We start from the raw sequence: 17481 nt of genomic DNA, 5'->3' as shown, positions 1-17481 counted from the left end.
GCAGCGAGTGGGAGACCTGAACTGTGGCACCTGAATGCTGGGTTAACATCCATCACATCCAATGAAGCGGAGTGACCCCCTCCCCGTAGAGGGATGTGAGTCAGGCTCGCCACGGAAAAGAATGGACTTTGTTACGGAAACCCAGAGCACAACCTGCTGGATGTAAATAAGTGGAAGAAGTGGTTTGTCTTGTGTGTTGCCAAGTACAGCAAAAAAAGAAAATGAACTCACCTGCTGCAACCCATCATCTACTGCGCAACACTGCTATTTTACATCATGCACTCACCTCCAACTATCTGTTACTGTCACTCCCCCGACTATCTGTTCTGTTCTATTGTGTAATGTGCTCCCAACAGCCGCTATTCCCTGCATAACACACTGTCTAACGTGTTCCTTGTTAATCTTTTCCTCTTATGTCTCAAGTAATTGTAACAGAAATTGCCATGTGGCTGGTGCATGGTGCCTTGTTCTCACAGTTTACTTTATTCCTAGACTATTGAATCCTTGAATCAAACAGTGAGCCTCCTGGCAAAGGAGCGAAGCCACCATCAGCAACAAATCCGACTACTGGAGGGTATGTGGGGGCAGTGAACTCTGAAATGTATGTGGGCCAGGCAGTTGGGACAGTGAGGATAGGAGTTGGGCAGGGGATTGGGTTCAGGAAATAGCGAACAAGGTAGCATCATGTTGGGTATGTTGCTCAGTAACCTCTTGGCCAACCCTAGCACTGCCCAAAGGCTTTTAAACATCTGTTAACAGAGGTCCCAGTGGCTCAGCAGTTAACTGCATCACCAATTGCGGTACAAGCCATACAGACCAGAATCCAACACATTACAGGAGGCTACAGTTGACCTCAACATTCCTGGTCGAACAATATGGCAAATCAGCCCGAGTTCTAGCTCTCTCCTAGGAAGTATATATTTACTAAATTCTGGAAGGACAAGTTGAGGGGGGGGGGGGGGGGTGGTTGGGGTCAGGGGATGGGGGCGGTGTTGTGGATGGTGTGGACCCTCCATAGTCAATAACCCGCCCACGCTCACTGTTCCAGCTCACGCTTCAGGAAAGGCAACTTGAGTGTGGCTACCCCAGCACCATAGAGAGGTAAAGATTCAAGAAAGAACTTGCATTTATAAATAGCACCTTTCACATCAGTAAAGCACTTTTACAGCCAATGAAGTACTTCTGAAGTATAGTCACTGTTGTAATGTAGGAAATGCAGTAGCCAATTTGATGACAGCAACATTCCACAAACATAAATGAGATCAATGACTGGATAATTTGTTTTAGTGAGGGTTGTTGAGGGGTAAATATTTGTCAGGACACTGGTGAGAACTCCCCCGCTCGTTTTTAAATAGTGTCATGGAAGCTTTTACACCCACCTGAGGGGGCAGATGGTTTAATGTTTCATCCGAAAGACAGTGCGGCACTCCTTCAGTACGCCATGAATCTATTGATTAATTTTATTTTGTTAACCTCCCCACAATCTGCCAAAAAAAGATGTTAACACATGCTAGCTTGGTCACCACCCTCCAGTGCTTCAACCAAAGGGCCATTTATCATGTATGTGCCCCGATGGTGATCAATGGCAGAATTTTCAATCATGGGAATTCACAGCTGATGCAGTCCTGTTCTCACTTCGTGTTCATGTGCACTTTCCAATCGAGTCCCAACTCATGTTAGTTAAGAATGAGTGTTGGACCTCAATGTTTTATTAGTTTATTTATTTTTTCTGGTCTGAATCCTTAATTTTCTCCTTAATACCTGTACCAGCTTCAGATCTGAGGGCAGCACACTGACCTGCTCCCACATCCAATATTGTTGACAGACACTCAGTCATCCAACACACCCAGAGGACAAACCTCCTCCTGATTCTCTAAACTCGGTATCTCAACACCTCCCCACAGCTGAGAATGGGAACTAGAGTGGGTGATCAAAAGCATGTCCCCATTGGCATGATGCTGCCCAATTTATGCACTGACTCACTATGCTACCTACGTGAGAGGGTGGGCCCACACCTCCCTGCCCGAAATCAGATCTCTTGCAGCTGACAGATAGTATGGCTGCTTTCATTTCATTGATAAACTCTATGTCTTACACAGCGGAAGTGAGGAGACTGAGCATGAGCAGTAATATTGAAGAGGACAGGATTAACTTAATGATAGACAGAAAAATTGAAGATTGGAAGAAGGAACTGTCCTCAAACCTGAGTAAAACACAAGAGCCAGTCCAGCAAACAGAAAACCAGGTGCAAACAACAGAGACCAGCAGCCAGGCTGAAGAACTTGCTGCAGAAATACACGAGAGGTAAGCAATATAAAGAGAGAAAAAAATGAAGACTTCTATTACAAAAAATATATTTAGAATTTAAGAGCTTAATGAGATTTGACTCCAGGTCTGTACTAACTGAGCCCATCTCCATCAGGGCACAGATGATGAGAGATTAATGGGGGAAGGAATAATGGGCAAGATTTCAGTTCTTTATCAATATCCAGTGACCCCCCACCATTCCTCCCCCACCCCAAAACTACCATGGATACCGGGATTCAACCTGTCTATCAACAGTCCCTACAATCAAGTAAGCTACTGTCATATAGCTTTTAGTGCTTATGGAGCAATATTCCTGCATAAGTCAACAAATCAAAGACCACTGATGCCAGCAGAAATCACTGGATGGAGTCACAGGCCAATACACAGCTTAGTAACTCCCAAGTTTGATATTCTAAAAGCATAGTGTTGATCTGGTAGCTTCCACACAGAAGTGTTGGATTCCTACCTGGCAGCTCCAGGTTTGATTCTATCTCAGTAGGTATTCATACTCAGGCCTCTGCTAGTTGGTGAGAATCAGATTAGGAAAAAACTGCACCCCCACCCTTACAGCATAATTTATATAGAACAGAGTCCAGGGGAAGAGAGCAGATTTGGGGGTCAGCCAGCACCTAGTTAAAGGGAGCAATATCTGATGAGACGACAAGCATGAGGTTAGAAAAATATGAATGGAACTGAATTTTTTTTTCAGGGGAGGTGAGGGAAGGAAGTCAGAGTTCCTTAAAGTAGGAGATCAACACGTGATGTAGATGGGGAAGTGCATGACAGAATAATGATTCTGGATGGAGTGGGCATGTTGGGTCAAATGGCCTTGCTCTGGATTTTATGTTCTTCAACTTCAAGGAACTTCAAGACCTACTAATTGATAGGACAGATTCAGGGAAAGGATGGGGAAAATTTTACAACAATTAAAATTGGATCTGTCTGAATTAAAATAAAATGGTCATAGAGCAGAGTGACATCTGAATGATGTGGTGCAATATGGGAAAAGCTGCTCCTCCATGTGCTGTAGATGGAATGAAATGTTCCTCGGCATTGTCCGAATCCCGGATTAACTGAGTTGTTTTTGTTTGTTACAGTAAAAAGTTTCTATGGGAGGAGTGTGAATCATTGCGGAAAGAAATAGAACAAATTAACCGAAAGCTAAGTCAGTATCTTTTACCAGCTTCTGTTCTGATGTGTATTTGGTTGATAAACTCGACAAATTTTCGGTTTCAGTTCCAGTTCCAGCAGGTTAACGCCCGGCTGCAGCGCGGGTACCAGCTGTTGACATAGAAACATAGAAAATAGGAGCAGGAGTAGGCCATTCGGCCCTTCGAGCCTGCTCCACCATTCATTATGATCATGGCTGATCATCCAACTCAGTAACCTGTTCCTGCTTTCACCCCATACCCTTTGATCCCTTTAGACCCAAGAGCTATGTCTAATTCCTTTTTGATAACATACAATGTTTTGGCCTCAACTGCTTTCTGTGGTTGCGAATTCCACAGGCTCACCACTCTCTGGGTGAAGAAATTTCTCCTCATCTCAGTCCTGAATAGTTTACCCCGTATCCTTAGACTATGACCCCTGGTTCTGGACTCCCCCACCATCGAGAACAACCTTACTGCATCTACCCTGTCGAGTCCTGTTAGAATTTTATAGATTTCTATGAGATCCCTCCTCTCTCTTCTGAACTCCAGCGAATATAATCCTAACCGACTCAATCTCTCTTTATACGCCAGTCCCGCCATCCCAGGAATCAGTCTGGTGAACCTTCGCTGCACTCCCTCTATAGCAAGAACATCCTTCCTCAGATAAGGAGACCAAAACTGCACACAATATTTCAGGTGTGGCCTCACCAAGGCCCTGTATAATTGCAGCAAGACATCCCTGCTCCTGTACTCGAATCATCTCGCTAAGAAGGCCAACATACCATTTGCCTTTTTTACCGCCTGTTAGTCCTGCGTGCTTACCTTCAGCGACTGGTGTACGAGAACACCCAGGTCTCGCTGCATATTCCCCTCTCTCAGTTTATAGCCGTTCAGATAATAATCTGCCTTCCTGTTTTTGCTACCAAACTGGATAACCTCACATTTATCCACATTATACTGCATCTGCCATGCATTTGCCCACTCACTCAACTTGTCCAAATCACCCTGAAGCTTCTCTGCATCCTCCTCACAACTCACCCTCCCATCCAGTTTTGTGTCATCTGCAAATTTGGAGATATTACATTTAGTTCCCTCATCTAAATCATTAATATATATTGTGAATAGCTGGGGTCCTAGCACCGATCCCTGCGGTACCCCACTAGTCACTGCCTGCCATTCGGAAAAAGACCCATTTATCCCTACTCTTTGTTTCCTGTCTGCCAACCAATTTTCTATCCAGCGCAATACACTACCCCCAATCCCATGCGCTTTAATTTTACACGCTAATCTGTTATGTGGGACTTTGTCGAAAGCCTTCTGAAAGTCCAAATAAACCACACCCACTGGCTCCCCCTCATCAACTCTACTAGTTACATCCTCGAAGAATTCTAGTAGAATAGGCAAGCATGATTTCCCTTTCGTAAATCCATGCTGACTCTGCTCAATTTTACCACTGTTCTCTAAGTGCTCTGCTATAAAATCTTTGATAATGGACTCTAGAATTTTCCCCACTACCGACGTCAGGCTGACTGGTCTATAATTCCCTGCTTTCTCTCTATCTCCCTTTTTAAATAGTGGGGTTACATTAGCAACCCTCCAATCTGTAGGAACTGTTCCAGAGTCTATAGAACCTTGGAAGATGACCGCCAATGCATCCACTATTTCTAGGGCCACTTCCTTAAGTTCTCTGGGATGCATACCATCAGGCCCTGGGGATTTATCGGCCTTCAATCCCATCAATTTCCCCAACGCCATTTCTCTACTGATACTGATTTCCTTCAGTTCCTCTCTCTCATTAAGCTCTGTGTTCCCAAACATTTCTGGTATGATATTTGTGTCCTCCATTGTGAAGACAGAACCAAAGTATGCATTTAGTTGATCAGCCATTTCTTTATTTCCCATAATAAATTCCCGTTTCTGACTGTAAGGGACCTACATTTGTCTTCACCAATCTTTTTCTCTTCACATACCTACAGGAACTTTTACAGTCAGTTTTTATGTTCCCTGCAAGCTTGCTCTCTTACTCTATTTTCCCCTCCTTAATCAATCTCTTGGTCCTCCTTTGCTGAATTCTAAACTGCTCCCAATCCTCAGGTCTGTTGTTTTTTCTGGCAAATTTATATGCCTCTTCCTTGGATCCAATGCTGTCTCTAATTTCCCTTGTAAGCCATGGTTTGGCTACATTTCCCATTTTACTTTTGCGCCAGACAGGGATAAACAATTGTTGCAGTTCATCCATGTGCTCTTTAAATGTCTGCCATTGCCTATCCACCGTCATCCCTTTAAGTAATGTTTCCCAATCCGTCATAGCCATGTTGCAAGGTACCAGCAGGTTAACACCCGGCTGGAGCTCAGTACCAGCAGATTAACGCCCGGCTGGAGCTCGGTACCAGCAGGTTAACGCCCGGCTGGAGCTCGGTACCAGCAGGTTAACGCCCGGCTGGAGCACCTTACAAGGTAGTAACACATTGCAGGATTGAAATAATCTTTGAAACGAGGCTGAAGCAGTTTGTCAACATTATTTGAACCCCAAGAGATATTAGGGGTGGAACTGATCTTGGACTGTACACATCGAGCAATTTGATACCGCACCCACTGGCTCCCCCTCATCAACTCTGGCTACTGGCCGACCAATTTCATCCCATTAACTGCTGGCATCATACAGCAGAATGTGTTATTTTGTGTAATTACATAAACCTAAAGGGGAAGGAGGGGCTGAAGAGTACTGTCTATTTAAAGGACACTCCCATCTTCAGCTGAAAAATAGCAATAAGGTCCTGCTGAGTGACCGTGGCCATTGTGGAACTGCGTCCGACTGATGTGGAGGCAACCAGGTTGATCTGATTGTAGCTAGGGTGAAGCTGGAGCATTTCTATTAGTCACAGCATCCCTGGGCTAGAGAGGGAAAAAAAAGGCCACAAATTCTGCTCTCATCTACTAACGTTCCCCATCCCCCCTCCCAAATCTGACAACATATATGGAGGTTGAGTGAGAGTAGAGTTTGGTTCTGTTGTAATGCACCCCACAGTCAAATATCCTGCTCACTGCTCTGGGCAGCTGTCCTCTGGGAACCATTATCCCATTAATCAGTGCATTCAATGGAGGAATGGCTGGGGTGGGTGCAGGGGAAGGGGCAGTAAGGGAGGGGAAACATACATAAGCAGGACATTGTCAGTGCATCCCTTCACCTCAGGGCCTATTCAAATCCAGCCCCTAAGTGGTTTCATGAGGTCTGCCCTATCTGCTGACCTGCGTGAAATGAGGTTGGGCAGCCTTACAATTGGTAGTGTCTGCGCCATTCTGTGAAAACTCAGAGTACCCTGACAGGGAGAGAAGGCCAGGTTCTTCCACCAGAGAAAAAGAGCAAGTCACCTCAGACTGCTCCCACTTATTCTCCCACTTATCCAGGTGACCATTCATGTGGGAGAATTATGGCTGACCAATGTAAACCTAAAGATACTGGGAATAAAATGATAATACATTAAACATTTGTCACCTTTTTGATGGCAGCTATTCAAGAGGATGATCTGTTGAGCAGTTTGACAGATTGCAAGATACTCAGACAAAACCAGAAGAAATATAATCAGGTATTCTGTTGTTTTTAAATAAAGTTATGCAACCTGGTTGCCTGGCAATTACTACACCAACTTCCTGGCTGATTGGAATCTGAGTACTTATCACTCATACCTGTTTACTTTTTTTTAATTCATTCATGGGATGTGGGCGTCGCTGGCCAGGCCAGCATTTATTGCCCATCCCTAATTGCCCTTGAGAAGGTGGTGGTGAGCTGCCTTCTTGAACCGCTGCAGTCCATGTGGGGTAGGTACACCCACAGTGCTGTTAGGAAGGGAGTTCCAGGATTTTGACCTAGCGACAGTGAAGGAACGGCAATATAGTTCCAAGTCAGGATGGTGTATGACTTGGAGGGGAACTTGCAGGTGGTGGTGTTCCCATGCATTTGCTGCCCTTGTCCTTCTAGGTGGTAGAGGTCACGAGTTTGGAAGGTGCTGTCTAAGGAGCCTTGGTGCGTTGCTGCAGTGCATCTTGTACACACTGTGTTTCAGTGGTGAAGGGAGTGACTATTGAAGGTGGTGGATGGGGTGCCGATCTAGTGGGCTACTTTGTCCTAGTTGGTGTTGAGCTTCTTGAGTGTTGTTGGAGCTGCACCCATCCAGGAAAGTGGAGAGTATTCCATCACACTCCTGACTTGTGCCTTGTGGACAGGCATTGGGGAGTCAGGAGTTGAGTTACTCGCTGCAGAATTCCCAGCCTTCCTGTTCTTGTAGCCACAGTATTTATGTAGCTGGTCCAGTTCAGTTTCTGGTCAATGGTAACCCCAGGATGTTGATAGACCAGTGCATGTACACAATATTTCTCCGTTAGTAGAATAGGACATTCCTGTACACCAGCCGTTCTCAAACTTTTTCATCTGTGGACCCAACATCTATGGACCACCTACCACTCCTACCCCACCGGCTTTCGCTTGCCACTGAAAAAAAACTCATCAGAATTAATGGGAAGAATGGTGCTGCTTTTGATGAGACACCAATGAGATGATGTCTGGTCCCAAGCTGGAGAGATTCAGTCTCAGTTTGGGCTCCATGTTCAGCCTGTTCCTCTAATTTTCAGCCCCACAAGTGTTGAAAAATCCAATTTTGCAGTTGTATGTTATAAAAGTAACAGAAATCGTGCTTATAAAACTAGTGTTGTTGCTCGCGCTTATGACGACTCATGCTGCGCACACGGGAGCCAGTATGGTTGTGTGATGTCACGCAAGTGGTGGGGATGAGGGTTCTGGCCTGTTCTCTCGTATGGCCTCGGCCATGGCTTTGCACGTCAGTGACTTGCATTTTGGACCATCTTGCAGACCACCTGGAACCCTCGTGGACTACACTTAAGAACCTCTGCTGTAGAGGCAGAATGGAAATAATACTTGGAACAGTCTAAAATATTCTCCATTCCTTCTACTTATGATTTCACAAGCAGCAGTCGAACCTCCATTACTGCCTTGATCCTAGCCTCACCCCTGATGTCCTCACAGGGGCCTCAAAACAGTGATCAAGAATGTGAACCTTGCCCGATACTGTTCTTGGGTCAAGGACGTAAAATGAGTGTAGCGCTCCCTCCACTGTTAGAAGCGAAGTCAGCACAGAGCAGGGGTGGAATGGACTGTTTGATAGAGCCAGTGCATATCGGTGACAGCTTATGCTATTGGTCTTGTGGCTGGCATCAGTCTGTCAAGGTAACATCTTGTGTTCTTTGTTCCCAACCAGATTCTAGAGAGACTAATACAAAGATGCAGACAAGTGCAGTCACTGGATCCTGAACAGGAGCTGAAAGATATTAAGTACGTGGCAGAGAAACAGGTTGTAAGGCATAGAATGTGAGAATGAGTGTGGATACAATAATGTGAGAATGGACTGTCCAATGATGAAACACACTGCCAGAGGAGACCTATTCAGAGCAGCAGCAAGGGCCCAGCCAGGATCTCCAACAGTTGGAGTGCAGTAATTGGCATGACTGCCATCCAGTGCCCTTTACTGAAAGTGGGGAAGGATCAGGCATGGCTGTGCTGTTATCCCAGGGTTAACTATCTACTGACATTCACAATCTAGGATAACACAGAATGGTCACTTGGTGAGGAAGCAGCAGGAATCAGTATCCTTGGGAGTTAGAGGTGGTGCAGTGGGGGGGGGGGGGGGGGGGGTTTGGTGGGGAGATCTGGAACAACCAACAAGAAAATGAACGTGAGGGGTGGAGTAAGTGTCAGTGACCCTAATCAGGTCTGTAACCGTTTTATGTTCCCACACAGATTAGCAATGATTGATATGCAGGAGCAGATTCAGAACCTTTGTTATTCCAGCAAACAAAACAATACCGTTGCCAAGATTAAGAGAGGTCAGTCTGAACAACACAGATTCTATGACTTGTTTTTAATAATGGCCCACTTGAGATTCATCCCATTAGAAGGGAAAACAGAAACTAACACAAAATCCAAACACATCCACGGTGTATTTATGTTCCTAAGCCAATTAAATTTTAAGTTGTGGCTGTGAGCTCCCTAATTCCCATTCTTGGAATCCCCCAAGTCATGCACCATCCCTGGCCAATGCCCCAATGTTGTTCTAAAAATGCTCTCAAGAGTTGTGAGAACAGACAACGATCGCTGTGGCCAAATATTTGATTCATTTTTTTGTTGGGTGGGAGGATGAAGACTCACTTCAAATCAGCAATATTTCCAGTACTGACACTGGCTAGTAACTGGTATCTCATAACACCCTGTGATATCTTTGATCACTGCTCTGCTCATGGCCAGAATACTTGGCACTAACCTACTGGTGGCCATCAGTGAGAGAACCAACACAAAAAAGCAAGTCACCATCCTGCCCTCTCACTCAGTTCTCAGTGGGAGCTATAACCTCTGTGTCATTGCCTCCATTTACATTCCAGTTCATAGAATGATTGCCAGATTTCCTCTAATGGTTCAGTCGGTGAGGGCACTACCTGATGTTTTGGGACTCAACCATATGGAGCAGGATGCTCCAAGGCTCCAGCCCTGGTGTGATGTGCTGACCTAGCTGATGGCAACTGAGCCATTAGGGGAGCCTAACATTTCTGTTTATATGGCAATTTAGTGAAATAACCTTCCCGTCAAATAATTTGAGAGAGTTGTGTGGGATGCAAGGACAGTAACATTTTGCACCTGTAATGTTAATGGTGCTTAATGGCAGTCATTAGTAACTCGAATCAGTTAGCCATCTGCCCCCTTCCTGACCATAGCATGTAACCAAGACAATCAGTATGTCAGGGCTGTTGCTAATGGAATTTTCCTTTTCTTCAACAGGTAGAAGTATTGAGTGCACAAGGAAAGAGCTAATGGTGAAACACATGTCCAATGCCTCAGATTCTGATGTGAGTTAGACATTCTTCAGGGTGACTTCACTGCCCATCTTCACCCTGCCCCACAGTCTCCCCATCGCTCTTAAAAGTGTGGACTCACGATATGGACCTTGGTGTGTAGGTGCACAGATCCCTAAAGGTGGCAGGACAGATAAAGTGGTCAAGAAAGCATATGGGATACTTTTCTTTATTAGTCGAGGCATAGAATATAAGAGCAGGGAGATTATGCTATAACTGCATAAAACATTAGTTAGGCTGAAGCTAGAGCACTGTATACAGTTCTGGTCATCACATTACAGGAAGGATGTGATTGCACTGGCGAGGGTACGGAAGAGATTTACGAGGATGTTGCCAGGATTGGAAAGTTTTAGCTATGAGGAAAGACCGGATAGCCTGGGGTTGTTTTCTTTGGAACAGAGGAGGCTGAGGAGAGATTTAATTGAGGTGTATAAAATTATAAGGGGCCTATACAAAGTGGATAGGAAGGACCTATTTCCATTAACAGAGGCACCAATAACTGGGGGCACAGATTTACAGTAATTGGCAAATGGTTTAGAGGAGAGTAGAGGAGTAATTTTTTCATCCTGAGGGTGGCGGGGGTCTGAAACTCATTGTGAGAGGGTGGTAGAGGCAGAAACCTTCATCGAATTTAGAAAAACAATTGGATGCACTTGAAGTGCTATACTCTACATAGCTATGGATGAAGCGCTGGAAGGTGGGATTAAGTTAGGTAACTCTTTTTTGGCCGGCACGGACACAGTGGGCCAAATGGCTTTGCTGTAAACTTTTACATGTTTCTATGGTACATCAAGAGAACCTGTGTCCGGAGAGGGGGTCCCATGTTCACTCCCTGTCAGGTCCTCACTGACCTGCTTGTTCTCTAATGTTCCCTGCTGTGACTTAATCATGAGTGGGAACCTTCACTGATTCCAGCCCGCTGCCCAGCCCCCCCCCCCCCCCCCCCCCACCACCATCCAACCCACCTAACCTGATTGTGGCCTCAACTCACCTTTCCTCTTCCTTTCTGTGGTTGGAATGCAGCTGGGGGAGGTTATGCTTGTTGTTTGAACTGAAGAAAGGAAGCTTTACACTGGATCTAAAGTGTGAAGTACCTAATTGAGCAAGTGTAATTGGGGGAATTTGAGGCACTACACCCAGTATGCCGTTGCAAAGGTTAAACCATGGTCCTGATTCAAGCCCCATTAATCTCTCTAATTTAGACTGACAGGTTTACACTTGGGCAATCTTTCCATCTGATAAGCCATTACAGAAACATGGCTACAGGGCGACATAGATTGGATCCTGAATATTGAAGGGTATGTGGCATTTAGGAAGGACAGGAAGCTAGGAAAAGATGGAGGGATAGCTCTGTTAATTAATGATGGTATTAGCGCAATAGAGAGGGATGACCTAAGTTCAGGAGACCAGGATGTAGAAGCAGTTTGGGTAGAGATAAGAAATCATAAAGGCAAGAAGTCACTTGTGCGAGTGGTGTGCAGGCCACCTCACATTAACCACACTGTAGGACGGGGTTTAAAGGAAGAAATAATGGCAGCTTGTCAGAAAGGTACAGCGATAATTATGGGGGATTTTAATCTACATATAGACTGGAAAAATCAGATGGGCAGAGGTAGCCTAGATGAGGAGTACATAGAATGTTTTTGGGATAATTTCTTGGAACAATATGTTCTGGAGCCAACCAGAGAGCAGGCTATACTAGACCTGGTATTGTGCAACAAGATAGGATTAATTAATGATCTCATAGTTAAGGCGCCCCTAGGTAGTAGCGATCATAATATGACTGAATTTTTTTTTTACATTCAGTTTGAGGGAGAGAAGAGTGGATCCAAGACTAGTATTTTAAACTTAAATAAGGGCAATTATGAGCGCATAAAAGCAGAGCTAGCCAAGGTGAACTGGCAAATTAGGTTATGGGATAGGTCAATAGAGATGCAGTGGAGGACATTTAAGGGGATATTTCAGAATGCACAGAATAGATATATTTCAACGAGAAAGAAAAACTCCAAGAGTGGGTCCCACCACCTGTTAACTATAACAGTTAAAGATAGTATCAAACTTAAAGAAAAAGCCTATAATTGCGCAAAGGTGGGAGGCAGGTCAGAAGATTAGACAGAATATAAAATACAGCAAAGAATGACTAAAAGATTGATAAGGAAGGAAAAATTAGAGTACGAGAGAAAGCTAGCTAGAAATATAAAGACAGATAATAAGAGTTTCTATAGATATTTAAAAGAGAAAAGAGTTATCAGTGAACGTTGGTCCCACAGAAAGTGAGTCTGGGGAATTAATAATGGATAATAAGAAGATGGCAGATGAATTGAACAGATACTTTGCATCGGTCTTCACTACTCAGGAAACAAATAACATCCCAGTATTAGCTGTAAGTCAGGAAATGGAAGGGAGGGAGGAACTCAAGAAAATTACAATCACTAGGGAAGTGGTACTGAGCAAATTGTTAGAGCAGCGGGCTGACAAGTCCCCGGGTCCTGATGGACTTCATCCTAGGCTGTTAAAAGAGTGGCTGAGATAGTTGATGTGTTAGTTTTAATTTTCCAAAATTCCCTAGATTCGGGGAAGGTTCCGTTAGATTGGAAAATAGTGAATGTAACTCCTTTATTCAAAAAGGGAGACAGAAAGCAGGAAACTACAGGTCAGTTAGCTTAACATCTGTCTTAGGGAAAATGTTAGAAGCTATTATTAAAGACGTTATAGCAGGGCATTTAGAAAAATTCAAGGTAATCAGGCAGAGTCAACATGGTTTTGTGAAAGGGAAATCATGTTTAACAAATTTATTGGAGTTCTTTGAAGAAGTAACATGTGCTGTGGATAAAGGGGAACCAGTGGATATACTGTACTTAGATTTCCAGAAGGCATTTGATAAGGTGCCACATCAAAGGTTATTGCAGAAAATAAAAGCTCATGGTGTAGGGGGTAACATATTGGCATGGATAGAAGATTGGCTAGCTAACAGGAAACAGAGAGTAGGCATAAATGGGTCATTTTCTGGTTGGCAAGATGTAACGAATGTTGTGTCACAGGGATCTGTGCTGGGGCCTCAACTTTTTACAATTTATATAAATGACTTAGATGAAGGGTCCAAAGGTATCGTTGTTAAATTTGCTGATGACACAAAGATGGGTCGGAAAAGTAACTTGTGAAGAGAACATAAGGGAGCTACAAAGGGATATAAATAGGTTAAGTCAGTGGGCAAAGACCTGGCAAATGGAGTATAATGTGGAATAGTGTGAAATTGTCCACTTTGGCAGGAAGAATAAAAAGAAGCAAATTATCTAAATGGTGAGAGATTACAGAGCTCTGAGATACAGAGGGATCTGGGTGTTCTAGTGCATGAATCGCAAAAGGTTAGTATGCAGGTACAGCACATAATTTAGGAAAGCTAATAGAATGTTATCGTTTATTGCGTGTGGAATTGAATACAAAAGTAGGGAAGTTATGCTTCAGCTATACGGGGCATTGGTGAGTTTACATCTGGAGTACTGTGTACAGTACTGGTCTCCTTATTTAAGGAAGGATGTAAATGCGTTGGAGGCAGTACAGAGGTTTACTAGACTAATACCTGGAATGGGCGGGGTGTCTTACGAGGAAAGATTGGACAGGCTAGGCTTGTATCCACTGGAATTTAGAAGAGTAAGAGGCGACTTGATTGAAACATAAAAGATCCTGAGGGGTCTTGACAGGGTGGATATGGAAAGGATGTTTCCCCTTGTGGGCAAATCTAGAACTAGGGGTCACTGTTTAAAAATAAGGGATGGCCTATTTAAGACCGAGATGAGGAGAATTCTTTTCTCTGAGGGTCGTGGGCCTTTGGAATTCTCTTCCTCAAAAGGTGGTGGAAGCAGAGTCTTTGAATATTTTTAAGGCAGAGGTCAATAGATTCTTGATAAGCAAGGGGGTGAAAGGTTATCGGAGGTAGGTGGAAACGTGGAGTAATCAGTTCAGCCATGAACTTATTGAATGGCGGAGCAGGGTCGAAGGGTCGGTGGCCTACTCCTGCTCCTAATTCATATGTTCATATGACCATGACCATCTTTTTACCAGTGGAGAGGCAGATTAGCCTTATATGGCGGGAGGGTTACCATGGACTCCCATAACCCATACGATGATGGGGCGGGGCAGGGCGGGGGAACCATCTACAGCCACTGGATGTGCGTATCCTGCTACTTTAGAAAGAAAAAAGGACTTGCATTTATATAGTGTCTTTCACAACCGCAGGATGTCCCAAAGCACTTTAATTGCAGCCATTTGGTGTTTGACAACAGTGCCAACAGACATTCCTCATTAGAAATATAAAGTGCCCATCTTACCTGGTCCCTGCAGCAGTGCAGATCCAGTGGCTCCTGGAGTTTAACAGCTTCATTTTTGTGTGCCTAAAGGGCAACAGCAACTGGACGAAAAGCAAACAGGTAAGCACGGCACAGGGGGCTCCTAATGCCACCCTCCCATAACCAGCACTGCAATCCAAAAGCAACAATTTTAGGCTAGAAAAGCACATCCTAGATCCAGCTGGAGAACTGAAACTGGTCTCACTCATTGTCACACAGAGAGCAATAATGCTAATAGTGTTTATGACCAATTCCCCACTCCAACACTCACTAAGTCTCTCTCTTCCTCCCCCAAACCAAGCCAAGGGCAATACAAGGCAACCTGGTTCATTTTGGAATGAAGCTGACTGAGCAGCCCGGGGAGAAAAAGGAAAGGACAGCGAAACACTTCACATACCCTTGGCATAGCCAATGTCAGACATTTGTTTTTACACTGCACTGTAACCGCCCTGCCCCATTCACAGGCTCACACAAATCTGGAAAGAGAATAACTGGGAAGAATATAGCCGTTCTCTCTCCCTGGAAAATTCTGATCCTACACATGACTGACCATATCCCTTTCCTTTCCCTTTAGACCGACACGTGGTAGAACAGTCGAAGCTACTGCCCTGAATACCATCATCCAATGACCCAGCTGCCAGAACAGCATCACAGACAGGTACAAGAGGCCAGCAGCCACAAGCGTAATAAAATGAGTTACACAAACCCCAGAGCAGTCTCTTATTTCTCAGGAAGGCAGGGCTACATACACCCTGATTATTTGCATCAAAAGGTTCATTATGGAGCAGAGAGAGAAAGAAGTGGAAACAGCTTTGAAGTCAATTTTTTTCTCACTGGACCCCGGAGATACTGCATGGCAGACATGAGGCAACTTGCCCAACTGATAATCTTTTATGGTATGCGTTTAACAAGTGTTGGCAACTATTGAACCATGGAGAAGATCACACCAAACCACAAACATGCACACCTGCCAGCAGGAGATATGAGAAAGCAGTTAAGAGCAGTAACCCTGCTTTATTTCCTCACTTTCTCCAGCACAATCAGCAGAGACACTAATTGTTATGCTCTTTCTGCTGCTCCAGCAAGCATGGAGGAGGCTGGGAATGGTCATCACAGGATGACGATGGAGTGTCATCCCATTGATCTCATCTGAACTCTCTCCACTGAAATATCCAGCTGCTTGATAAATGACCCCCAGAGTCTTCATTCACTCTTTCTGGTAACCCATTTTTGCCACTGATCACTGTGTACAGAAATACTCTGTCATTTGGTCTAAATTTGCCTTTAATAACCTTGAACATGTGCCCTTTGTTCTGCTGCCTTGTGTATTCAATGATATTTTAGGTTTACTCTCTTTAACCCATTAAGTACCTCCAAATTCCCCTCAGACTCCTTACCTTGGTACATCTTGTGTCTGTGGATGCCTGCGTTTGATCCTTTTAGATATCAAGTCTGTTAAATAAAACACTAGAAGCTGGAGTACAGGGATTGTCAATTGTAGATAATTCCATTTATTTAAAACTGGCAAGCAGCTTCAAGTTCACAGAGTTTATTTCTGAACAAAAAATAAATTAAAAGAAGCTGAGGCTTTAACCCTTAGAGGAACGCGGTTAACACTTTCTAAAACAGATTGGAAAATACTGCAATCTCAGCCTTTGTAGAAGTCCCCTCACATTCCACATTATTTAATGTTTTATTCTAGCTGCACATAAATTTAGCAAGAAAAAAAATGTTTAATTTAAAATAGCCTGTCCCACCACTTTAATGCCACACGTGGGGGTGACGAGGGATCAAGACTATACAGCTGTCCCCTTGAAGGTGAGAACACTTGCAGAGTAGTCAGTGAGCTGTTTTTTTTTGAAGTGACTGCTCCACCTTCCCTCTCAGGTGCAAGAAGTACAAGGACGCTGGGAGAAAGAGGAACCCACTTCTTTCCCCTCCCCCACCAAAAATAATCCTCAAAGGGTTAAAAGCTGCTAGTGTTACCTGGGAACCCCTCATATCCCACAGTGAAGGTGTTTGGTTTAGCAGTACTGTGAGTATCGTTTTAGGAAGGCCTGCGTTGATTCTGTGTTAGTGAAAAGATGGACTGTCCACACAAAACTGAGCAGATCCCAGACATAAACCTCAGCCTGAAGGGGAGCACAGCTGTCTGACCCTACGGTACCAGCCAGCAGGAGGATAAATTCAGAGCGAATTTTACCCCTTCGTCTTCCCTCTTAGGATGTTGACTCATACTGGTGTATGGTTCTTGTGCCAGCCATGCTCAGGAACCTCACCCAAGTGTACACTCAGTAGATGCTGATCCTTACCTGATGTTTATATGCATGTTTCAGCAGGGTTGCAGCAATCAGGAAGAGAAACCCTGGCTGATTTTTCCTCTCCCCTTTAACCCAGAGGCACAAGATCCTCAACTGAGATCAGCAAAGCTCAGCACAGACCAGGGACAGAGCCTGGGATGTTCCTGATCATTTATGACTCAGTAGTATGGTGTGACACAGTTCTGCACTGTGCCATTAAGGGTGCTATAAAGTAATTTGGACACCATCAGTAGACGCACAGGCCCTGCTAAAACAGCACTGTTGGAACAGCTGTTTTCAGTAGTACATGCACAACAGCATCAACAATGTACAGATTTCAATGACAGTGAGAATACAAATACCATATAAACACCAACAGTTCAATATTCTCTCAGACAAAGCAATGGTCATCACACTGGCCATTGAGATGGATTCCAATTGCGCCCCCCCCCCCCCCCC

At 44.4% G+C, this 17481-nt stretch overlaps 1 protein-coding gene across 2 annotated transcripts in view; it reads left to right on the top strand.

Annotated features, from left to right (window-relative positions):
* LOC137355781 (coiled-coil domain-containing protein 159-like) overlaps window positions 1-15416 on the top strand; it is a 52998-nt gene extending 37582 nt beyond the window's left edge. For both annotated transcript variants that reach the window (XM_068021289.1, XM_068021288.1), the window contains exons 5-12: window positions 493-574; window positions 2100-2304; window positions 3405-3472; window positions 6969-7045; window positions 8732-8805; window positions 9271-9356; window positions 10303-10370; window positions 15297-15416. In XM_068021289.1, coding sequence (XP_067877390.1) covers window positions 493-574; window positions 2100-2304; window positions 3405-3472; window positions 6969-7045; window positions 8732-8805; window positions 9271-9356; window positions 10303-10370; window positions 15297-15311 — 675 coding nt within the window. In that variant the 3' untranslated portion in view covers window positions 15312-15416. The remainder of the gene's footprint in view (window positions 1-492; window positions 575-2099; window positions 2305-3404; window positions 3473-6968; window positions 7046-8731; window positions 8806-9270; window positions 9357-10302; window positions 10371-15296) is intronic.
* Window positions 15417-17481: the final 2065 nt, after the last annotated feature.

Source organism: Heterodontus francisci, chromosome 43, assembly GCF_036365525.1.
Source record: "Heterodontus francisci isolate sHetFra1 chromosome 43, sHetFra1.hap1, whole genome shotgun sequence".
Lineage (NCBI taxonomy): Eukaryota > Metazoa > Chordata > Chondrichthyes > Heterodontiformes > Heterodontidae > Heterodontus > Heterodontus francisci.
The sequence above is the reverse complement of the archived record's forward strand: the minus strand, read 5'-3'. Positions and strand labels throughout refer to the sequence as shown.